Source organism: Narcine bancroftii, chromosome 2 (assembly GCF_036971445.1).
Source record: "Narcine bancroftii isolate sNarBan1 chromosome 2, sNarBan1.hap1, whole genome shotgun sequence".
NCBI classification, from domain to species: domain Eukaryota; kingdom Metazoa; phylum Chordata; class Chondrichthyes; order Torpediniformes; family Narcinidae; genus Narcine; species Narcine bancroftii.
The window spans coordinates 107,219,753-107,245,058 of record NC_091470.1 but is presented as its reverse complement, the minus strand read 5'-3'; the positions used below and the strand labels follow the sequence as shown (position 1 = coordinate 107,245,058).

The window sequence follows — 25,306 nt, the reverse complement described above, 5'->3', positions numbered from 1 at the left end:
TCTTTGATGGACAGGAGGGTGATGGACTTAGCTGTGTCTGCCACTTTCTGCTGCTTTCTGCATTTGATTTCCATTCAAGAAATATAATATATTTTCTTTATTTTCATTACTCACCAAACTAACTGTTAGTTGTTTTTTTTCTTATCACGTGTATAAAAACTGCAACTAGTTGTCCATTTGTGCTCCCAGGTCCATGTGCTTTTATTATATAATTGTTTTCTGTAGTAACTGCTGTAACTGTAGTAAAAACAGAAATACTGGAGGAAGGAACTCCTCAGGTCTTGCAGCATCTGTAGGAGGTATAACCAACCTTTCAGGCCTGCGCCCTTCTTCGAGATATGAGTAAAAAAAGATATAGGTGCCACAAAACTCGCACCACCAAGTTCAGGAACAGTGGCTCCCCCTCCACCATCTGACTCCTCAGCAACAAACTCAGTCAGGGCCTCATTTAAGGACTCTTGTACACTTTATTAATTAAAAAAAAATGTCTTTGTATTGCACAGTCACTCTGTTTACATTTCTTTATCTGTTTACAGTTTACATTTCTCTATTTGTTTACATGTGTACATATTGTACAGTTTTTTTGCATTACCAATAAGTCTTGCAAGCAGAGAAAGAATATTCGGGTTGTATGTGATGTCATGTATGTACTCTGACAATAAATCTGAAACCTGAAAAGTACGCAGATGCCTGAATTAAATGGCTTGGTGGGAGGGGGGGGTCAATGGGCAGGGGTAGGAGTACAAGACCAATTGTCAAAAGATGTTGATGGGATATGAATGGGACACAGGAGAGGGAAAGGGGAGTTGTTTGGGGCTCTGTGGAAGCAGAGTGAAGGGAAAAGAGAGACAGAAGGCCATTTCAGAGAGCCCAAAAGTTGAGATGTAGAGGCGGAGAAACTCCGCCAAAACACATAATCACCTACCTTTCTGAATGTGTAGAGGCGGTCTCCGAGCCACATATTCCAACCCCTCTCTGAGAGGGATAATCTCCACAGCGCAGCCCTCCACCGATCAATCTGAATGTACAGCTGCGCTAAGCAGCTGGTTAGGGGTGGGCTGATGATGCCATCAGCCTGAGACCCAACTCCCCACTTACCCCTCTCCCTCCAAGTCAGAGGCAGCGGGGGCCAGCAGGGCAGTGGGGTCTGTCAGCGAGATCCAGCGGGAACAGTCGGGGAAGCAGGGACTGTCTGGGCAGTTGGGCAGCAGTTTGGAGGGGCAGTGGGGACTGGAGGGGCAGCGGGACAGCGGGAGCCATTAGGGGGCGGGCTGGGACAGTCTCTGCAGCTCAAAACGTGGTAGAGCAATGGCCCTACCCATAATCCCCCATGCAGCTGGAACTGTTGTGGGAATCATAGAGTGTATTTATGACGGGTGGTGCTACGGCACCAGTTGTCCCACCTCTGTCAGATCCGGAGGGCGCTACGAGGCTCCTCTGGATATGAATGGGATGCTGAAGCAGTCTTTTAGGGCTGCTGTCTGAAAGGTTCTCATTTTTCCATCCGCTCTGTAGCCAGTCTCAAGGCGGAGGCCTGACATGAAATGGCCCAGAGTTTGAGGGAAGGAGACATAGGGAAAGATGGGTAGGTGGGGCTAATGGAAATTAGAGAAGTCGATGTTAATGCCATCGGGTTAGAGGGTGGCCAGATTTGTTTTCTGAATGGTTTATAACCAAGCTACATTTAATTGTAATATCTAAGCATTGGCACACTTTGGGACCCTTCTGCAATCTTTTTAAATCATGTAATTTGCATTCCTCTGGTCAGTATTGACTACAGAACACCTTTGTATAGTGCAGCAACTACATTTCTTTGATAAAAATCATCCAATTATGTTGTTTCTTTCTCAGTTTGTGTTTGTTATTTCTTTTCTTACACTTTGTAAGAGCAAATTTTTTTTGAAAGTGGTTTGTAATTTCCATAAATAAATATTTCCAGCTAAAAGCGTCTTTTAGTTTCCTTCACACAAGTGAAGTTCATCAGTTTATATGTAAATGAGGTAGTGGTTGCTTGAGTTTGGAATTAAATGCCAGGATGATATTTAAATCAAGTTGCTCGGAAATCTTAATTCTAACAGTGTTCGTGAACTCTTGAGGTTGTGGGTTCAGATTTGGGAATCAGTGATGCTGGATGCAAACCACTTTCTTCATTTATACTGGTCTTAGACCAGAGAGCTCACCCAAACATAATGAATAGAAGCCTTATTTGAACACTGTAAGATTAATGCAAATATTAATAAACCTGACTTTTGTAACGATGCAATGATCTGTCAGGGCACACAGATGGAGTGCTGGTTTTTTTTCTTATCCATTTCATTCTGTTTTTGGAAGCAGTTTGGTTTAGAAAGAACTAATCAGCCATGTGTGAATTAAATGGTGGAACGGGCTCAATTGACCAAAGATGATACTTGTGTAGTGTTGGCCTTTCAACTGGTTACTCTAGGACTGGAGTAAAACACGAGTCTGCAACTGCAGATACCATGAGTAAATTAAAAACACAATTCTGGAGAAACTCAGCAGGTCAAACAGTATACTTTGTTCTTTCTTTGGCTTGGCTTCGCGGACGAAGATTTATGGAGGGGGTAAAAAGTCCACGTCAGCTGCAGGCTCGTTTGTGGCTGACAAGTCCGATGCGGGACAGGCAGACACGATTGCAGCGGTTGCAGGGGAAAATTGGTTGGTTGGGGTTGGGTGTTGGGTTTTTCCTCCTTTGCCTTTTGTCAGTGAGGTGGGCTCTGCGGTCTTCTTCAAAGGAGGTTGCTGCCCGCCAAACTGTGAGGCGCCAAGATGCACGGTTTGAGGCGATATCAGCCCACTGGCGGTGGTCAATGTGGCAGGCACCAAGAGATTTCTTTAGGCAGTCCTTGTACCTTTTCTTTGGTGCACCTCTGTCACGGTGGCCAGTGGAGAGCTCGCCATATAACACGATCTTGGGAAGGCGATGGTCCTCCATTCTGGAGACGTGACCCATCCAGCGCAGCTGGATCTTCAGCAGCGTGGACTCGATGCTGTCGACCTCTGCCATCTCGAGTACTTCGACGTTAGGGATGTAAGCGCTCCAATGGATGTTGAGGATGGAGCGGAGACAACGCTGGTGGAAGCGTTCTAGGAGCCGTAGGTGGTGGTGCAAAGGTAAAGATACATAACTAACATTTTGGGCTTCAGCCCTTCATCAAGGTATGAACATCAAGGTTTGTTCATACCTTGATAAAGAGCTCAAGCCTGAAACATTGGTTATGTACCTTTGCTATGTAAAGAACACTGTTTGACCTGCTGAGTTTCTCCAGCATTATGTTTTTACTCGAACACAGGATTCTCCAAAGAGATGCTAGAAGAACTCATTGGGCCTCCTTTTAATACAATGGGTAGAAAATTGACTTTTCATGGATCTGTTAAAAGTTCTTAATTTTCTTTTCATGCCAAAATATTTCCTGCGCATTTTGTTTGTTCTCTCCACAGTTGTTGCTTTTCAGTAGATGCTTGACCAACTATATGATCCTCTTACCATTCCATAGTAGCAGGATAATTCAATATTCTCAGGGAAATTGTCCTGTTGTCAGGACTCTGGTGTTGCATTGAAATCCCCACAACTGTGGGTAACTTGCTGGTTTCCATTCACTGTCTTGCTTTAAATTTGGCCATCGGTAGATTTTGTAACCTTTAAATGTGTATTCTTGTACACTCTGGTTTTGTTTGTTGTTTTTATCCATTTCCTGTTGATTGAATTGCAATCAATCAATTTCTACATACTGGAACATGAGATCTCCTTGACCTTTTTACGTATGCCTGAGCAATATGTACTTTACACCACAAGGTTATCCAGAATTGCACTAAAGCCTTTGTTTAGTTATTGTGCCTAATTCTCTCTGTTGTTAATATGCCACCAGCATTCATTTTATCTCACAACCTTGACCTTCTGTATACTACAACTATCATCTTCAAGAGGCAAGTGTTGAATTTTACAGTGGTTGCTTATTAGGCTTAATGTTGTTGTTGTATTTCCTTTGGCTAATCAAAATGTTAAGCCGTTATCTATATGTTGCCCATTGCCTCTTTTATTTAAAACTACGTCAGTTACAAAAAAAAATAGAGTAAAATGAAGATGCTGGAAATCTGAAATAAAACATGATGGAACTTGGCAGTAGATCAGGTTCATAACCCTTCATCAGAACCATCCCAATTTTTTCTTGAATATTTTACTTTTGATTTTCCAAGACTCACACATATCCAAAACAACAGTGCAATCTTCTCAACAATGATATATTACATTCCATTCAGAATCCATTACCCCACCCCTCCCCTTCTCTCCTATGCCCTAATACCACAAAGAAAAGATTATGTAAATTAAACAAACATCAAGAACCAAAAATCTGTAGAGTCACCGACAGGAGAGGCATCAGATGCTGAGTACAAATGAAAATCAGCAGAAAAACAATTTTAGGTCACCATGTGTCGGCATCGTTATGCGATTGAACAGGTTAAATTCAATAGAAGTGAATATAATGTTTCTCTATCTACCTACACGATGCAGCAAATCTGAAATTATCTTTCTGTTCAGCTTGATGTTTTTCAGGAAAAAAAACCTCTTGGGTGGGGGGGGGTGGTGGATCTCCTATTGATCCCTTCAGAACTTTTCATAAAAGAAAATCTTAATTTCTTCTCAACCTTCTTTGTTCTAAATTCAAGTTTATTATCATCTGATTGCACATATACAATCCGGTGAAACAGTACCTCTCCAGACCACGGAACACGCACAAAAATGCACAATACGTAATGTATAATGATCACATCAATAATTCAAATAAAATACATAAATATTTGGGAAGATTTTCATGGTACAGGATACTCTTCACCAGTCTCAAATCCTGCGGGATGAAGCTCTTCCCCAGCCTGGTAGTCCTGATTTTGATGCTCCTGCACAACTTTCTTGAAGGGTTGAACTTGCTGTGTGCTGGAAGGAAAGGGTATTCTATAACTTCTTGAGCCCTATTTCAACAACTCTCCCAGTAAATCTCATTATTTAATACCAGATCTTTTCTCTCTTTCCTAGTCGTTCAGATTTCATGCATAGCCTGTTTATATCCCTTCTGATACACTTTTTGTTTTCACAGGTCCTTTTCAGTCACCACCTGTATCACTCAATTGCTCCTGGTTTCAGTCCTATCATAGACCTCTCTGCCTTCTATCCTTGCATGGCAACCTTAAACCTGTGTTTTTATTAACTTTCCCCAACTATGACGAAAGATCACCAATTGAAATGTTAACTGGATGCTGCCTGACCTACTTATTTCTGGTTTCCAGTGTCAGGTTTAGAATTGGATGGCAGATTTCCTTTCCTGAATTTGAGCTTAATTTATTCCTTCCTCTGTATCACCAAATCAGATTATCTATTTATTATTACTTTGTTGGTCTGCACATATGTTGTAAGCAAATTGGCCAAGGGATTGTGACAGTAGCAGCAAAGTGTTCTATGTTGCTCTTAGATCAAGATAGGCACCTTGCAAGTTCAAATCTTGTACATTATAACACACAGCATCAGGCTGCTTGGCTCAACTTGTACTTTACTCCATCCTCCATCATTCCTTGGAGCCCACTTAACTAGTGACCTATCGTGGACACACAACATCTCCACACTTGTCAGGAAGGCACAATAGCACTGCACTTCCTGAGAAGACTGAAGCGGGAAAAGCTACCAGCCATGATTATGTCAATGTTCTACAGGAGCTCTATCGAGAGCGTCCTGGCCGGCTGCAGCACAGTGTGGTACGACTGCTGTCAACAAATGGATCAAACGGAGGTCAATCCACAGGACCATAAGAGCGGCAGAGAGGATCGCTGGAGTCTCTCCCCTCCCACCCCCTTTCCCCGTTGACATGATCTACCAGGATCATAGCCTGAAGACAGTACACAAAATCATTGAGGATCCTTTCCACCCTGCACACAGCATCTTTCAGCTGCTCCCACTGGGGAAGAGATACAGGAGTATCAGAACCAGCACCACCAGGCTGTGGAACAGCTTCTTCCCACAGGCAGTGACCATGCTGAACGACCAAAGGAACTGCTTGCACTAACCATCTGAGACTCTAACATTAATGAAACCCTATTTATTTGTATGTAAGAATTTTTGTCCTGCATATGTATTGTTTGTATGTGTGTTATGACTAGTTGTGTGTTTGCATGTTTTGCACTGAGACCGGAGAATGCTGTTTCGTCAGGTTGTACTTGTGCAATCACATGACAATAAACTTGACTATTGCCCTCTTGTCCCCCTCTCTCCTATCTTTGTCCAGCTTCCCCTTAAATCTGCACTGGACCTGCAATAATGAGATCCCTTTCCCAGCCCTCTTGTGCAAATGCATGGATCTACCAGTACTTCAGCTCCCAGGCGCACTCTTAATATGACTGCTCAGAGTGAGGCAGTCACCTAATGTTGTGTCCAGCCCAGGCAGTTTAAAAAACGAAGCTTAAAAACAATAAAATGGCACTGTACACCCAATTTATAGTTTCAGAGCAAATACTTGGTGCAAACACTGGTAATTTGCTACATTAGATTTCTAATTTAAACAGTTCAAAGTCTGTGATGGTGGATCAGAATTTTGACAGAGGTAAAAATCTTACACTGAAATATGACTCCATGGGTTTCAGAATCATAAGTTTAGCTACGATTGATGTTGTTAGCTACATACAGTTTCAAGATTTTCTTATTGTCATGTAATAAAACACAAAATTTCCTTTAGTCTATCATAAGGCAAAGATTTGCCATCAGCAGAAATTGCCCAGCACCCATGACAGTCAGAAAAAGAGAGACCCTTCAGAGGCACTGATTGTCCTTGGATTCGCCTTCAGTCCTAACCATCGGCAACCTGAGCTCCAGATCCAAACCTCTGACACAATTGGTGTAGCGGTTGGCACAACACCTTTACAGTGCCAGCAACTGGGGCCAAGGATTGAATCCCTCGCTGTCTGTAAGGAGTTTGTACATTCTACCCGTGTCTGCATGGGTTTTCCCCGGGGGGTGGGGGCTCCAGTTTCCTCCCACCATTCAAAACCTACTGGGGGTGTAAATTGGGCGGCACGGACTCGTGGGCCAAAATGGCCCGTTACCGTGCTGTATGTCTAAATTTAAAATGATCAGGAAGCCCTTGGCATTCTCTTGCATCTCAGTTCTGATACCTGATACCCATTCAGCCAGACTGGTTTGAATCCCTCGACTGCAGTCACTAGCAGCCTTTATCTTGCATGGGTTCCTCACCTTGAGTCACCAACAACCTGCCTGCTGCTTGTATTATCTTCAGCCTCAGAGCCCCTCTGTTTGTGTTGCAATAAAGTTGTGCATTGAAACTGTTGGGGAGCATCTTTGAATTATTGTATGTTTCATTTAACTTGTGAGAGCCCTTCTAATAATTGAGTGTTCTGAAGCAGTCAGTCACAATATTGGTGGAAAGGACCCCTACCTATAGTTTCATATTGTGGTATGATTTCTGAGAATGCTGGAGGGGAAAGTCCTCAAATGTTGGAAAATGACATCTGAAAAAGTTGTGTGGTGCAGATATATTTATGAAAGACGTTTGCAGTAGAATTTCAAGTGAGCTAATAGGTCCCTTTTTACTTTCTCGCGTTTGATTTTCTTGCAACTGATATTGGTGTAGATGTAATAATTTGGATTTATAAAGTGTATTAACTTATTCTTGGAAAGTTGCTAAAGCAAGCCTGATCAAGGGATGTGCTTTGAAAGTTGATCACAGTCAAATAGGATTACATTTCTATCATTAAATAAGAATAACAAGAACCTTTAAAATCTAGAACAAAGTGAGAAAATGTCAGAGATAGAAAGAGCAGCAGCATTAAAGATTCAGGTTGAAGACCTCGTGTCAAAGCTGTTTCACAGTACTGAGGAAAAGTTTTCAACTTGAATACTTAACTCTCTCTTTCCTCAGATGTTGTCTAGCCTGCTAAGTGTTTCCAGCATTTTCTGTTTTTCAGTATGACAGCCCTGAGATATGGGAAAAACCATCTAAACCTCTAGCGATGATGCTTTGGGATAGAATGTAGAAAATTACAGCACGGTATAGGCTCTATGGCTCTCGATGTTATGCTGACCTATGAAAAATACAAAACCCTTCCTACCTCTTAACCCTCTAGTTTTCTTTCATCAATGAGCTTGTGTTAGAGTCTCTTAAATACCCATAATATTTCATCTTCCATTTCCACCCTGGCAAGGCATTCCAGGTATACACGACTCTGTGATTTTTAAAAAAACTTACCCCAATATCTCCCCTAGACTTTCTTCCCTTCACTTTGTAAAGATATCCTTTGCTGTTTGCTATTCCTGTCTGGGAAAAATGCACTGGATCTCCACTTTATCCACGCCTCTCAGAATCTTGTAGTCCTCTATTAAGTCTTCTCTCATTCTTCTTTGCTCCAACGAGAAAAGTCTAGCTCTGCTAACCTTGCCTCATAAGACATTTTCCAATCCAGGTAACATCCTGGCAAATCTCTGCACCTTCTACATCCTTCTTATAATGAGGTGACAAAACTGAACACAATACTCCAAGTGTAATCTCTCCAAGAGATTTGCAGTGCTGCAACATGACCTTTCAAGTCTTGAACTCAATACCCTAGCTAATGAACCCCAATATCCCATAGGCCTTCATAACTATCCTATCAACCTGCAATCTTCTACATCTGCCTAAGTAGTCTGAAAATTAGATTGAAATTTTGTGAAATAGAGTTGTACATCATAGAAAAGTAGCCACATGAACCTGTGGCCTCCCATGTGTTTTAATCCCACCTTCCAACACTTGGCCTGAAGGCTCAGCACTTCTCTTGTTACTTTGTTAAATGCTTTTAGTGACTCTGCCTTCATACTCTCTGGATAAATAAGGCTCTCCTCAGATCTTCTCTACAGGTGCTGCACTACTTAAGAATTTTGGACGTTACGATGGTTAGAATCCGTTTTTTTCAATTTTGAATTCTGATCTTTTCCCGCGCTTGCAATATGCAGTGCACTACTCTCCCGTGATGCTGGGCAATGGCAGCATCACACGAGAGTATCGAACAGCATACTCTCTTGCAATGCTGACTCAATCAGTGTGGAATAAAAGTATTCGAAGTTTAATTATAAAATATGGTAGGTGCGGTATTCTTTATTGACTTACGATTTTTCCCACTTATGATGGGTTTGATGGAATGCAACGCCATTATAAGTTGAGGAGCTCCTATATATCTTTTACCCCTTGCCCTAAATCTATGTCCTCTAATTTTATTAATCTCTGATAAGAAGGAAAAAAAAAATCCTTGCAGGCTCTTCATAATTTTGTATGCCTCAATCATGTCCTCTCTTAACTTCCTCTGCACTAGAGAAAACAGACCTAGCCTCTCCAGTCTCTCTTCCTAACTAAAACTCTCCACTCCAGGCAAAACCTTGGTGAATCTTCTTTGCGCCCTCACTAGTGCTATTGTATGGGGGTCGTGGCAAGATGGCGTAAGGAATAGACGTGCCTTCCAGTCCTCTCCTGACTCTTTGTTATTGTTTTGTCTCTAAGTGCCCGTTCAAACTTTTAAAAAAGTTTATAAATAGTTAGAGGTGTTGAACTAGTTTCTAATGGTACAATTGCTGAAAAAAAGTAAAAGAAAACGGCAACAGATCGCTAAGAAATTACATTTCCCGAAGTTATCTGTGCCTACCTGTTTACATGAAGCCAGGACTCAGCGTGGAATGGATCCAAGAGGAGAAGTGCAGGATTCGGCAAAGGAGCTCTGCTCTGTACCGGTAGGGCTCTTTAAAGATGGCGCCCGGCAGCCTTTGGAACAAAGGGCTAGCCAGACGCGTGTATTTTAATCAACGCCCGCTATGAGCGCTGTTACTGAACCTTTGACAGTTGGAACAGCTGGGACGCCGCCAGCTGAAGACCTGACTTTAAAGAGACGTCCACCGATCGATGTAGCAGTGGCGCTGTGAAATGCACCACCAGTTATGAAGACTTCAATAGATCTTGATGTAATGAAGGCTCTTGATGTAATATGGGTTAAGGATAACCCTGACTATCAGTCTTCTGATACTGCTGAGGAGGTTGTGGCAGGGGTTTCTACACGTAGTCATACTGCAAGAAAAGCAGTTAAATTAAGGGAAGGATTAGAAGATCCCTTGGTTACTCAGAAACAGCAGGACCCTATTTTGCCTGAATCTATTCCAGTTGATATGCTTATTAAGAATTTAAGTTATCTTCTTCAATTAAAGAGTTAGGTAAATCTTTGGTTCAAGTTAATACTAAGCTTAATACCTTGGTGGATATTAATACTCAACAGATGGTTGATTATGGAGCTTTTAAGCTTGAAACGAATGAAAGACTTGATGTTTGTGACCAAGGTATAGTTGAGGTACAAGATCAATTACAAGACGTAAATAAAACAATTGAAATTTTACAAATTCAGAATAAAAATTTAGTGAAAAAGGTTGATTATTTGGAGAACCAGTCTAGACGGAATAACATAAAAATTATTGGTTTGCCAGAAGATATAGAAGGACCAGATCCAAGAAAATTTTTTACTGATTGGATTCCTCAAGTTTTAGGACAAGATAAGTTCCCGGAAGGTTTAATACTGGAACGTGCTCATCGAGCTTTGAGAAGAAAGCCTTTTTCGGGACAGAATCCAAGACCTGTTCTGGTCCGTTGTCTAAACTGTTATGATAGAGAGACAATTTTGCGTGTGGCTATTAGAAATGCGCAAAAAAGCAGATCTCCTTTGATGGTCCAGAACAATCGTGTCTTTTTTTTATCCAGATTTGAGTTAAGAAATTATGTCTCAGCGACGTGAATTTAATCCTGTGAAAGAAGTGCTATGGAAAAAAGGATATAAAGCAACATTTAGATACCCTGCAGTATTGAAGATTTTTCAGGATGGATATCAACCAAAATGTTTTGATAACCCTGAAGAAGCTATGGATTTTGCTCAACTGTTACCAATTACGCAATTCCAGGAACCACGTAGTCCTCCACGGTCTCCAAAGAGAGTGGAGATGCAAGATGGGAATCGAATTTCAAGAAGAAATGGAAGCAATGGTGGTCGGAGTGACAAAGCTGATTAAAAAATTTTTTTTTTTGAGAAGATTTAGATAATGATGATAGTTTAATGTGAAATGGGAGTTAGGAGAGGGAACTAGGTGGGCATTATTTTCCAGAAGTCGTCAGCTACGTGTGAGTTATCTCACACCCAATATTTTGTGGGAGTTACCGCATTGTGCGGTTCAGACAGGAGGAGGTGGTTGTAACCTCTTACCTGTTTTTTTTTCATGAATTTTTGGATTAAGGAGTGAAGATTTTTTTATTTAAAAAAAAATTTTTTTTTGTTGTAGTTTTAAGAGGGGATAAGGGGAGGGTTTTTTTTCTGCTTTTTCTTGGTTTTTTTTTTCTTTCTTTTTTTTTTCTTTTTTTTTCTCTTGTTGTGTTGTTGTAAGAAATGTCTAAATTAAAGTTTGCTTCTCTTAATATCCAGGGTTTAAATAATCCTATTAAGTGTAAGAAAGTACTTGCTTACTTAAAAAAATTAAAAGTTGATGTGGCTTTTTGCAGGAAACTCATTTAACGGATAAGGAACATTTGAAACTTAAATGTGAATGGGTTGGACAAGTTTTTTTTTCTTCATTTAATTCAAAGGCAAAAGGAGTGGCAATTATGGTGTACAAGAATCTATCATTTCAGTTACAGAATGAAGAGAAAAATGGTGGAAGATTATTAAAATTGAATTGTACAATCTTTAATGAGGCTTGGACTTTGCTTGATGTTTATGCTCCAAATGTTGAGGATACAGCTTTTGTTGTGGATATATCTTTATTACTTGGACAAGTAAATTCTAATGTGATGATTGGGGGAGATTTAACTGTGGTATTGGAGCCTTTATTGGATAAGTACCCAAGAGTAATTAAGAAATCTAAGATGGCAGTGCAAGTGACTAATATGATGACAGATTTGAATTTAGTTGATATTTGGCGAAGATTTAATCCTACAGAGAAAGATTTTTCTTTTTATTCTTCACGCCATAATTCTTTTTCAAGAATTGATTATTTTTTAATTTCAACACATTTGCAGGATAGGATTATATCTGTGGATTATAAGGCAAGGTTGGTTTCAGACCATTCATTACTATTATTAGAATATCAGAGTTCGCAAGATGTTCAGAGAACTCCAAGATGGAGATTTAATACTATGTTATTACAAAAACCAGAATTTATTAGTTATTTAAAAAAACAAATTGAGGTTTTTATTAGTAATAATATTAACTCTGTTTCTAGTCATTTTGTTTTATGGGATGCAATGAAAGCTTTCTTACGAGGTCAAATTATTAGTTATGCTTCTAAAGTAAAGAAAGAGAGAATCAGAGAGATTGAAGATTTAGAGAAAAAGATAACTGTTACTGAAAAAGAATTTCAAAAAAATGCTACCGAAATGCAAAAGAATCAGTTAACTAATTTAAAATTTAAGTATAATGAATTACAAACATATCGGTTTGAATGTTTAATGAACCGAACTAAACATAAGTTTTATGAATGGGGTGAGAAAGCTCATAAAGTTCTTTCATGGCAGTTAAAAAAGGAACAATTATCTAGGATTATACCAGCAATTAGAAAGAAATCGGGCATTACTTTTAGACAAAAAGAAATTAATGAGGAATTTTGTAATTTTTATAAAAAATTATATACTTCAGAATGTAAAGATGTAACTGAAGATGCAATAGATTCTTTTTTGAAAAATATTAAATTGCCACAACTGAATCAAGAAGATAGACAAGAATTGGATAAATCTTTTACAGAAAATGAAATTGAAGTGGCGATAAGAGATATGCCAAATGGAAAGGCACCTGTGAAGATGGGTTTTCTATAGATTTTTTAAAACTTTTTATGTTGATATATCTCTTATTTATAAGGATGTAATACAGCAAATTTATAAAACTTTTCAATTACCTGAATCTTGTTCTAATGCTATAATTACAGTTATACCAAAAAAAGATAAAGATCCTTTACAGGTTTCTTCTTATCGACCAATATCGTTGTTAAATGTGGATTATAAGATTGTAGCTAAAGTTATGGCTAATAGATTGGATCAATATTTACCTAAAATAATACATAAAAACCAAACAGGATTTATAAAAAATAGATATGCATCTGATAATATTTTGCATTTAATAACTTTGATAAACAAATCTAAATCTCAAATGAATTATCCAATAGTGGTTTTGTTGGATGCAGAAAAGGCTTTTGATAGAGTGGAATGGAAGTTTTTATTTAAAGTACTTGAGAAATTTTGTTTTGGTTCCTCGTTTATTGGATTGATAAAGGCTTTATATAATAGTCCGAAAGCTAGAGTTGCCACCAATGGGCAGATTTCAGAATCTTTTGATTTAACAAGGTCTACTAGACAAGGATGTCCATTGTCACTTGCTTTATTTGCCATAGTTATTGAACCTTTGGCACAATTAATACATCAAAATGAAAATGTTAAGGGTATGAGAGTTTTGAATGAGGAATATAAGATGAATTTATTTGCTGATGATGTCTTATTATATTTGGTGGATCCTGATATCTCTTTACCAGCAATTCAAGAATCCTTAGAAAATTATGGTCAGTTATCTGGTTATAAGGTAAATTGGGCTAAAAGTGAAATTTTGTCAATTTGTAAAGATGATTATTCAATATATAAAAATATTATAAATTTGAAGTGGACTAAACAAATTAAATATTTAGGAATTAATGTTAATGCAGAATATCAAGATTTATATTCAATTAATTATCTTCCTTTAATAAAAAAGATTAAATTAGACTTGATTAGGTGGAAGGATTTACCTTTAGGTTTATTGGGGAGGATTAACACTATAAAAATGAATATTTTTCCTCGGATACAATATTTGTTTCAATCAATTTCTTATTTTTTTAAAAAAAGTTTTTTTAAGGATTTATATAAAGCAGTTAGAGACTTCTTATGGAAGGGAAAATTTCAGAGGGTAGCAATGAGAAAGTTGATGTGGGATTTTCAATTTGGAGGTTTGAGATTACCGAATTTTCAACATTATTATGAGGCAGCTCAATTTAAATTTCTTAGTGCATTAATGAATATGGAGGATCCACCTAGTTGGGCAAAGATAGAAATGGCAGCTATTTTAGAAAAATTTCCACATGAGGTTTTGTTTCGATAGAATAAAAATTTATTACGAACTTATGATGTACCAATATTGAAACATTTATTGAATTTATGGACAAGTAAACTTAATAAATTGGGGCTTAAAAATAAATGGTCTGGGCATTTGCCATTATATAATAATCAACTTGTTCCTTTTACAGTCTCCAATATTACTTTGAAACAATGGGAAAGGAAAGGAATAAAAAATTTATCAGATTGTTTTTTTGAAGGATGTTTTTGTTCTTTTGAGGAATTACAAAGGAAATTTGGTATTAGTGGAAATTCTGTATTTGTATATTATCAGTTAAGATCATTTGTAAAACAGATATGTGGCCGACATATGATTTTATTGCCTGAAACTAGTTTTGAGAAATATGTACTTTCCATACCAAAAAAGGGGTATATATCTGATTTGTATTGTATTTTACAAGAAAATGAAAGCAAGACAGATTGGGATAAAGATAAGTTGAAATGGGAAAAAGATTTAGGTTCTATAATAGCTGAAGAAGCCTGGATGGAAATTTGTCAGAATAATATTCGGAAATTGATTAATGCTAGATTAGCGATGATTAATTATAATTTTATATATCAATTATATTTACCACCAGAGAAATTAAAAAAATTTGGTCTTAGTAAGTCAGATTGTTGTTTTCGTTGTGATCAGACGGCCAATACTTTTTTACATACAGTTTGGTTTTGTGATCGATTGCAACAGTTTTGGAAAGGTATTCAATCTATATTTAATAGTTTATATAATATCTATGTTGTATTAGATCCTGATATATTTTTATTAGGGAATATGCAATCATTAATTGACTTAGGCTTAAATGGTTATCAGATTTCTTTTATCTATTTAGCTTTCGCGGTGGCTAAGAAATGTATAGCGCTTACTTGGAAAGACAGAAATATACTAACTTTAGATAGGTGGTATTTAGAGGAAGTCTTGTTTAATTATGGAAAAGATATCTTTTTCAATTCAAGATAAGATGTCTTTTTATAAGCTGAAGTGGACTCCATTTGTTAAGTACATGCAATTAAGTTTGACTTAAATATGTTTTATTTTAGATTTGATAACTTTTTTTTACTTAGTATTTTTACTTGTTTTTTTTTGCTTGTGAGTGTTTTTTTATATATATAATATTATTAACTTTATTAATTCTTCACTCTTTATTTGGGGGGAAGGGTGGGTTTTTTTTATATATAGATTTTTTTTAGTGGTCGTATATATCGGGGGGGGGGGGGTTAGACTGATTTAAGTTAGGTCAATAATCCTGTGTTGTAATAATTACTTTATTTTTGTTTTTCTTTAAATGTAATTTTTTTTGTTTTATTCATGTGATAAAATTTTTAAATAAAGTTTTTAAAAAAACTAGTGCTATTGTATCATTCCTAGTATGAAAATAGCATGCAGCCTTCCCACTAAGGTCTGGCCATGTTTTATTTCATTGGAGCATAACCTGCTTGCTCTTTTATTCAGTGTCTCCAACTAATAAAGGTCACTATCAAAATTTAAGGATCTTTGGACTTTTGTCCTATGTTCCTCTTTACTCCCGAGGACCTGATCATTGATGGTGCATGTCCTGGCCTCATTAGTACTCTGAAATGCTTCACCTCACATTTATCAGGATTAAATCCCATCAGCCATATCTTATCCCATTTCGCCATCACTTTGATATCACCCTTCAGGCTGACTGCCCTCTACATTATCAACAACCCCACTAGTCTTTGTCATCCTCAAACATACTGATCGTACCATGTACGTGAGTATCCAAATCGCTCACATATATTACAAGTGTCCCAACACCCTTCTCCATGGAGCACCATTAGCCTCACATATCTAATTACACAAACAACTTTTCATCATCGCCCATTTTCTCCAGTTTTTTTTCTTCCCTTTTCTCTGTGCTGATGTACTTCAACAAGGGATCAATTTGCCCTGAATTGTGAGCCTTTACCATTTGGACTAATCTCCCACATAGGATATTGTCAAACGTTTTACTGAAATCCATATAACCTTCATTATTGAATGTAAATGGCTCAAACTTATGTCTGGTAATTAGATTTGATGCTTCAGTTTCTGACTGTGGATCTTTACAACTGAGCTTAAGTACATAGATGTAACGTTTTAATAGCTTTTCCATTTATTTCTTTTTTTTGTTACTTTCAAGGTTTAGTAATGTTTTTCCAAGTCTCAACATGGCAGTAAAGAGACGAGAACAGACCTTGCAAGATTACAAAAGATTGCAATCCAAAGTGGAAAAATATGAAGAGAAAGAGAAATCTGGTCACGTGGTTGTGAAACTTCACCAGGTAAGTGGGAGCAAGGTGATTCATGCTTTTCTGTGGAGACTCAAGAGACTGCAGGTGCTGGCATCTGGAGCAAGAATCAAACTGCTGGAAGCCCTACCTTGAGAATGGGCTCATGCCCGAAACATTGGTCATACAGGTATCCGAAAGTAGAGCGTTCCTGTTGAACCTTTCATAAGCTGAAATAGCTTCAAACAAAGAAGCAATTACCATTAATTTCTATACAAAATTTTTTTAGCGTTTCCAGACCTCAACAATAACCCACCAATCATGCCAAATACCACATAAAACCTAAAATGACACTAACAGGGATGATCTGATAAATACACAGCTTATATAAAGTTGAAATAATGTATGTACAGTTTAGTTTCACTTACCAGAATTGGGAAGACAGCAAGCAAAGCACACTGGAAGCCTGAGAGGTGGTGACGTTGTTATGTTAGGCTGAGTCGTTGAAGGTTGAGGTGGTGGGAGGTACAGGACACTGGGGTGTAGGAGAGAGAGGAAGAGGGTCAACTGCTGTTCAAAGCTATGGTGAGTTGCTGAATGTAGTTTGGCGGCGTCACTCCCACTGCTCGGGGTGCCTTTTTATCGTAAAAGCGAAAATCCTCTTCGAATTTCCTTCAGTTAGTGAAAACATGTACTAAATCTTTAATAAAAGCGAAGTGGGGTAAAGCGAACCTTTGAAAAGCAGGGGATACCTGTACATATTTACCTCCTATGGACCCTGCAAGACCGACTGAGTTCTTTCAACATTTCTGTTTTGATGACAATAACAGCATCTGCAGTATTTCAATCTGCAGGAAGAAACCTTGGCAAAGAAATGTTTCACGTTGAGACCGCAGGGCCTTGACTCAAAATGTTGACCATCCTTTTGCTTCCACAGATGCTTCTTGATTTGGTGAGTTTCACCAGGAGTTAAACAAGAAAGACTGAAGATGCTGGGGTTGAGGCCAATACATAGACATGCTGGAGAAACTCAGCAGGTCATGCAGCATCCACGGGGAGTAAAGGGTAACCAATGTTTCAGGCCTGGGCCCTTCCTGAAGCATTGGTTACCCTTTACGTCCTATGGATACTGCTAGACTTATTGCCTTTCTCCAGTATGTTTATGTATTGAGGCAATGCTGGAGAACCTCAGCAGGTCAAACAGTGTACTGTATTTAGCAAAGATAAAGATATATAACCAACATTTTGGGCTTGAGCTCTTCATCGAGGTATGGACCAAATATGGGCAGGCGCCTGAACAAAATGGTGGGGGAGAAGGAGCAGGGGGTGAGCACAGTTCCACAGGCAGGAGGTAATGTGGATAAGGGAGGGAGGGCACTGGTATATCTTTATCTTTGCTATATACACTGTTTGACCTGCTGAGTTTTTCCAGCATTGTTTTTACTTCAACCAGTGTCTGCAGATTTTTGTTTTACTGCTGTTTGTACATTGTTCTTCCAACTGATTTCTTTTAATTTTGCTTGATTTTTCTTTGTGAGGTTATAGAATGGTTGATGTGCTCTTAAAGCTATATCATGGTTCGCTTGAACCATATTTCCTAATGCAGGTAATTGTAAAGTAGGAACAATTTTATCTGTTCTATAGTAAGTAGAGATGTGGGAAAAAGAAACAATTTATCTCGGATATTTCTCTCCCCTCCTTTCCCTTCCCTTCCCCCGCCCCCCCGCCCCCCCCCCCCCCCCCCCAAGATGGATCAGGTGAATCAAAGTTGTCCAACTGGATGGCATTAATAGCGACGACTTTGTCTTCTGTTAAAACCCCCTCCCTACCCCCTTCTTCCCCCATTGTTTCTCCATTTCCTGTCCCCTTTTGCACTGACATAAATTCTACTTAGCCCCTTATCATATCCAATTAATGCCATTTGTTGGTCTGGATTCCTCACCCATTCTGAGACTTTCTGATATATCCTGCTTCTACCTTTTCCCTTGAAGAAGGGCTCAGGCCCAAAACGTCTCCTTTTGATGCTGAAAAGACCAGCTGAGTTTCTCCAGCATTTTGGTGTGTTCACTACAATTACAACCTATTGTGTTTCACTCATCTATAAATTATGCCAGGATATTTGACCAATAAAGAGATTAGTCCTTTAGCCTGCATTTTGTGAGTTGCTGGAGCTGGTGTTTTCTTAACCCTGACAGGGTACGGCACTGAGTCCAGCACAATCTTGCCCCCAGCTTACCCATCACAATCAACAGAGATTTTTTTCTGCTTCTCTGATCATGGTGTAACCTGACAAAGCCAATCAGATGAACTCAAAGAATGATTCAAGCGGCCAAAAAAGAGATGAGGAATAAAAAAATGGAGTGTGAAAAAGTGAATCAAAAGGATCTATAGTCTGCTATTCTCTCCATTAATTTTTATGATGAAAGTACAGAATCCCTGTTGTGCAACCTGATGGCCACTGTTGTAGCATAATGTAAACAAGCAACATTTGTAACATTGCTTTCCTGAAGTAAGAATTGCATTTTTCAGCTGCAATGTTGGGGTGCAGGTGGTGTTATCAAGCTGATGGACTGTGTTATCTTCATGCTGTTAAAGCTTGTTGAGTATTGTTGGAGCTGCACTCATGCAAGTAAATGGAAAGTTTCCCAGGACAGTCCTCACCTGTACCTTGTGGATGGTGGAAAGGCTTTTGAATGTCAGGAGGGGAGATGATAATTAGGCGAATTAGTGAACAGGCCAGATTGAGACAATTTTCTCTGCTCTCTGTCAAAGTTCTGTGTTATTATACTGGAAAAGTGAACAGAGGATCAGAAATATGGCTACTTCTTGACCACAGGTCTTCACTACAACAACCAGGTTATAGTCTGGTCCCATTGCCTTTGCTGTACCCATGCCACTTAATTGTGTTTCTTGCTATAACAGGAAGTGAATCAACTTTTTTTTTGCTGCTAATAGGAAATTGGATTTATTGTTGAGCAAGTTACAGTCATAGCATGCACCATTGTTGTAAACAGAAAGTTAGACCCCTTATTCACTAAGTTAAACTTATAAATAAATTAGCATCCTATTCTGTAATCAACCTTTATCTTGCCAGTTACTAGATCTTTGTAACTCCCATTCTATAAGCAAAACAAAGTTAATCAAGTTTCTGTAACTGTGTACATTGACAGTATTAATCCTGTACCAAAATCATGTTCAGGAGATCTTCTAATGCACATCAGTTTTAATTAATCAGCCGTTGTTTTGAACATCATCTCTGCATGGTATTTCTATTTTTCAACGGCTAAAGAGTGGTTTCTGTGGTGGCAGGGATCTTGGGAGGAAGCTAAGATGGATCCTTTACTGGACACTTCAGGATGATTGTGATTGAGAACACTTCATCTTTGTCTTTAACATTCACATTCTAGACTTCATCATCATTGAGGATGGGGATTATCTTAGCCCCTGTCTACTCCCATTCACTCCAAGACTAGAGAACCTTTCTGTTGGTTATTAGATGGTTTTGGTCTCTTTATTGTCTGATGTTTAGCAAAAAATTAGTGCTGTGTTGTGGCTTTATTTGGTTGGCATCTCATTTTTAGTTAAACCCCTTGTATTAGTTTCACAGCCAGAATGAATCTATCTGTCTATATCAGTGACAGGGATCTCCTAGTGTCCAATCAGTTCAATTCCGCACCCCATTCCCATTTGTCACATGTCTATCCTTGGCCTCGTACTATCCCTCCAAGACCACCTATAAATTGGAGGAACAACACTTGATTTTCCGTCTGGGCACTCCAACTGGATGGCATTCTCTGGTTTCTGATAGCCTACTCTGCATTTTCTCTCCCTTCCCATTCCCTTTTCCTCTTTCCTTCAGCTCTCCACTCCCTTCCCTCTCCATTCACAGAGCCATCCCTCCTCTCTCTCTGCTTGCTGGTGTGCCCTGCCACCTATTACCTCCTGTCTTTGGACCCCATGCTCCTCCCCTCCCCCTTCCCCTACTACCATTTTGCTTGGGCCCCTACCCACATTTTATACATTCCTTGATGAAGGGCTCAAGCCTGAAATATTGGTTATGATCTTTATCTTTGCTGTGTAAAGTACACATTTTGACCAGCTGAGATTTAATTTTAAAAAAATTTAGACATACAGGCCAATTCGGCTCTACCAGTCCGTGCTGCCCAATTTGCACCCATTAACCTACACCCCGGTACATTTTTGAAAGATGGGAGGAAACCAGAGCCCCTACAGAAAACTCACGCAGACACAGGGAGAAGGTACAAACTCCTTAGATGCAGCGGGGGATTTGAACCCAGGTCTGGTCCTGATAGCTGATGCTATAAAGGCGTTGCGTTAATCGCTACGCCAATCATGTTCCCTCCAGCATTGTGTTTTTACTTTAAGCACATTGTCCGTAGATTTTTGTGTCTTAATTCAGTCTATGTCAATAGTGCTATCAGTGAATTCAAGGGAAGCTTAAATCTAAACATAGCACAAGTAGATTTATTTCTTTTCCCACTTTTCTTCCCAACCTCCTTCCTGCAATTCTCACTCCTCATTACTGTCTTAAAAGCTATGCAGGGCACAAGCATCGTAATCCTCTCTTGCTTTTTTTTTATTTTCTAGGCAAAAGAGGAGCTAAGGCCAGTCCGTGAAGATTTTGAAGCCAAAAACAAACAGCTTCTCGAGGAGATGCCAAAATTTTACAACAGTCGCATTGACTACTTTCAACCAAGCTTTGAAGCACTGATTCGTGCACAGGTAAGCCACAAGCAGGCTTGACCTTCGTTGTTTTCCCATGGATAGATCAGTTGCTCAGTAGAGTCAATCATAAGTCCAAAACCTTTGCAAAAGATTGTTTTTTTTTAGTTGGTGCACATCTCAAGAAGGTAGAAAGGTTGAGCTCATTTTTGAAGGTTGCTGCAATTCATTGGTTCCACTCTTGTCAGCTGTAGATTTTTCATGTTGAGAGAACGAGCATACAACACTGAGGACGAACCTGTTGCTTAAATAATAATAATAATTGTACTGTAGATTTATAACCACATTTTTTTTGTTTTCTTAAGATCACCATTTAAAATTGAAGTTATACATTGCAGAAAGCCTGGCTTGTGATGGCCCATTAGTGTTTTCCAGATACACAGATTGGTTCTTGTACTTTTAGAGAGAAACTTCATGGTAATAATTTTGTAAGTGCGATAGAAATCCTGCTTGAGTGGCTGTTGGTCCTGCAAAAAGTTACCAGCAACTGTGAGCCAAAATATCTTGGGAAGGCTTTATCAAGGGATAATCTATTGTTCCGGACTAGCATCCTGTGTGTGTGTGTGTGTGTGTGTGTGGCTTTATCAAGGGATAATCTATTGTTCCGGACTAGCATCCTGTGTGTGTGTGTGTCCAGATGCCCCTTGTATGTCAAATGGACAGTACATGATACTGATCAGCAGTAGTGAGTTCTGCCTATGTTGTTATCCAAGGTCTCTAAGTTCAATTGTGGTTCCCCAGATTTGGTGGCAACTTCGCTGTGCAATGCAGCACAGAAGGGACTTGTGGTTGGTTTGGATACCACGACCATTTTAATCACCCCTTTCAGATTAGGAGACACACTTAGTAAAGCTTGTCAATATTATTGCTTACATTATACTGGACAATGAAGATTTTACTCCCTGAACACTTTTAGGTGTATTTTTATGGATTTTGGGCTGCTGATCACAGAAATCATCTTAAAAGTTTCCTATCACAACCGTTTTTTTTTAGATAGAACTATGAAGTGCAACATACAATTGAAAATTAATTTTCTGCATTCTCCCTTGGACGTCTTCCCCGCTGATCTTGGTGCAGTCAGTGACCAACATGGTGAAAGGTTTCTCCAGGACATTGCCACCATGGAGAAGTGGTATCGGGGCAACTGGTATCCATCAGTGCTGGCCAACTATTGTTGGACATTGGCATGAGAGGCACCAGATGCTGAGTACAAGTGAAAGTCAGCGGCAAAACATTTTTAGGTCAGTTAAACTAACGCAATACGTCAGATTTATTTTGCAATTAAACGTGCTGAATTCAATAAAAGTTGATTAATATTTCTCCAACTTCCTAAGTGATCCAGCAAATCTGAAGTTACCTTTGTGATCAGCTTGAAGTTGTCTATCATAATCCCCAATTTTTTTCAGGAAGAAAACCCTTTGAAAAAATTTGTTGTCCAGTGTAATGAGCTAATTGTGCACCTAGTGATTTGCTTTTGTGAAGGTGCCTGTATAATATATGATAGCTAATTCTCTCTTCCCGGAACATTGCCGACGAAACCATTGTTGTATAGAATTGCATATAATTACAACAGTAATGGGCTTTTAGACCAAACAATTGCTGTGGTGTTTCTTCTCCTTTGGGAGTGAAGTATGATTTGTTTCTAAATTAATATTGTGGGTTCTGAGGTGGGGAATGAGGTTTATGTAGAACTTTCAGACTAAAGCAGGTGAGGCAAAAGGAGCAGTCAGTAAAAAGGCAGGTGGCTAGCTTGCTTAGGAGATGGTCCATTTTTCTTGCTTTTGCTTTCTACTGGTGTGTGTTGCTGCCATGGATAATGCCATTTCCGCCGGAATGATCATAAGTCAGTGGACTGACCACTCTTTGCCAAGGGGGTTTAGAGGTTTTTTTTAAATTTTGAATGTTTAATTTTTAAAAAATTTAGATTATACAGCACGGTAACAGACCATTTCGGCCCACAAGGCCCTGCTGCCCAATTTTCACCCAATTAACCTACAACTCACTGCATATTTCAAGCGGTGGGAGGAAACCAGTGCAAACTCACGCAGTCACGAGGAGTACGTACAAACTCCTTACAGACAGCGTGGGATTCGAACCCAATCGCCGGTGCTGTAAAGGTGTTGTGCTAACCACGACGTCGACAGTGCCGCCCATCTTTGATCTTTCACTCTGTTCCTCATTCTGCTGGCTGATCCTTTGCAAGAGGTCAGACATGAGTAGTTGTTGCGCACAACACAATCTGCTCATCAGAGCCAACCATGTGTAATCAGTGTGTCAGTGGCGGTTCTATTGTCTGAGGAGAGGATGCAGATGTTGGTTCACTTAATCCTGACAGGTGTTTGTCCTTTTCAGTAACAGCATCCTGACTGCATGTTTTTGGTCACAACCCCCTTTCTCTCCAACACTCTTTCAAACAACTTTATCTTGTGGACGCATAGCTTCAGTCACTCATGATGCAATTCACACTCTTTCAAGCCTTTGTGGGGAAAAAAATATTGTTTCTCCTGCTGCTAAATCTGAAAATCTTGAACTCGGGTGGCATTCCCTCTACAAGTTACACTCATTCTGAAATTGTTGCCAGTGTCATTCTCCAGTCAACAACATCACTCCATTTGAAGAGTTTAGCTATTTTTTAAAAGAACTACATTTAAATAATCTTAATGGGGCATTTGTGCAGTGTTGGCTACTATCAACAAACATAGTGCTATGCCACGCTCAAAATCACAGGCCATGCAGGGACTGATACTTTCCCAAGGATTCCTGGGGAATGTAAGTTTGGAGAACAAGAGAAGTGGAGGTGGAGAACATGAAGTCTACTTGGTGGTGGTCAGGGGTGTGGGGGTTTCAGGGTGATAAGACAGTTATAGTGGCTATGGATGGGTGCTGTTCTCATTGGGACTATGCTTTTAATTTACCTGTGTTGAAATGCAGAAAAACCAATTTGTACATTGTCACAGTTAATCTTTTTTGCTGTTTTTTTGCTCATGGTGTTCTGCGAATTTTAAAATTTGAATGGTGTCGAAAGTGGTAGCTATTTTCGTGGGCTGTCTGGATAGCCCACAAAACGATGCTTTTCACTGTATCTCTCTTCATGTGGTAATAAACCAAACTATTGATGCAAATATTTTTATCTGCTATTACATTTTTTCAAGTAACAATGAGTCGGTCGTAACACTCAGAAGAATTTGAAAGTGGCATGGTGTTAAAATAACAACATCAAAGAAAGAGAAGATGATCTTTGACTTCACAAAAGAGTTCCATATCCCTGTCCACATTAATGGCGCTGAAGTCAAAACAGTAGATAGCTTCAAGTTTTTAGGAATAAATATTGAAAGTGACTTGACCTAGGACAAGTACGTTGTGACACCAATCAAGAAAGCATACTAATACCTCTACTTTTTTGGAAGACTAAGGAAGTTCAATACGTTCCCCCATGACTCTCAATGACTTCCACAGGTGCACCATCAAAAGTGCACTTGCTGGATATATCACAGTCTGGTGCGGGAGCTCCTTTACTCAAGTCCAGAAGAAACTACACATGCTAGTGAATGCAGCTCAGAATGTAATGAAAACCTCTCTCCATGGATTTAAGTGAAGTCAAGTTTATTTTCATTTGATTACACAAGTACAATCCGGCAAAACACCGTTCTCTGGTCCTCGGTGCAAAACATGAACACAACCAGACATAACACACATACAGAGAAACTACATATGCAGGACAATTATTCATATGTACAAATAAATAAATATTGTTCCATAAATGTGAGAGTCCCTGATGGTTAGTGTGAGAAGTTCCTTTGGTGTTTCAGCATTATCACCACCTGTGGGAAGAAGCTGTTCCTCACCCTGGTGGTGCTGGCTCTGATACACCTGGGTCTCTTTCCCGATGGGAGCAGCTGAAAGATGCTGCATGCATGGTTTTGCGAGCCTCTTCAGATAATGATCCTGGTAGATCATGTCACTGGTGTAGAGGGAGGGAGGTTTTCCCATCTTCTAGGAAAGGCAGGCAACATACTAAAAGGTCATCACATCTTGGACATATTCTCCTTTCACTCCTTCCATCAGGCTGAGTCACTTTGCCTATTTGTATTTCTCTGGAACTGATGTACTTGGCAATCATGGTTGGGTGTTCA

At 39.1% G+C, this 25,306-nt stretch overlaps 1 protein-coding gene across 5 annotated transcripts in view; it reads left to right on the top strand.

The window, feature by feature from the left end:
* bin3 (bridging integrator 3) overlaps window positions 1-25,306 on the top strand; it is a 172,019-nt gene that overhangs the window by 98,650 nt on the left and 48,063 nt on the right. For 4 of the 5 annotated variants that reach the window (XM_069917924.1, XM_069917922.1, XM_069917923.1 and 1 more), the window contains 2 exons: window positions 16,343-16,484; window positions 21,039-21,173. In XM_069917924.1, coding sequence (XP_069774025.1) covers window positions 16,343-16,484; window positions 21,039-21,173 — 277 coding nt within the window. Of the gene's footprint in view, window positions 1-16,342; window positions 16,485-21,038; window positions 21,174-22,166; window positions 24,285-25,306 lie in introns of those variants that run through there. The other variant, XM_069917926.1, reaches the window with a different exon arrangement.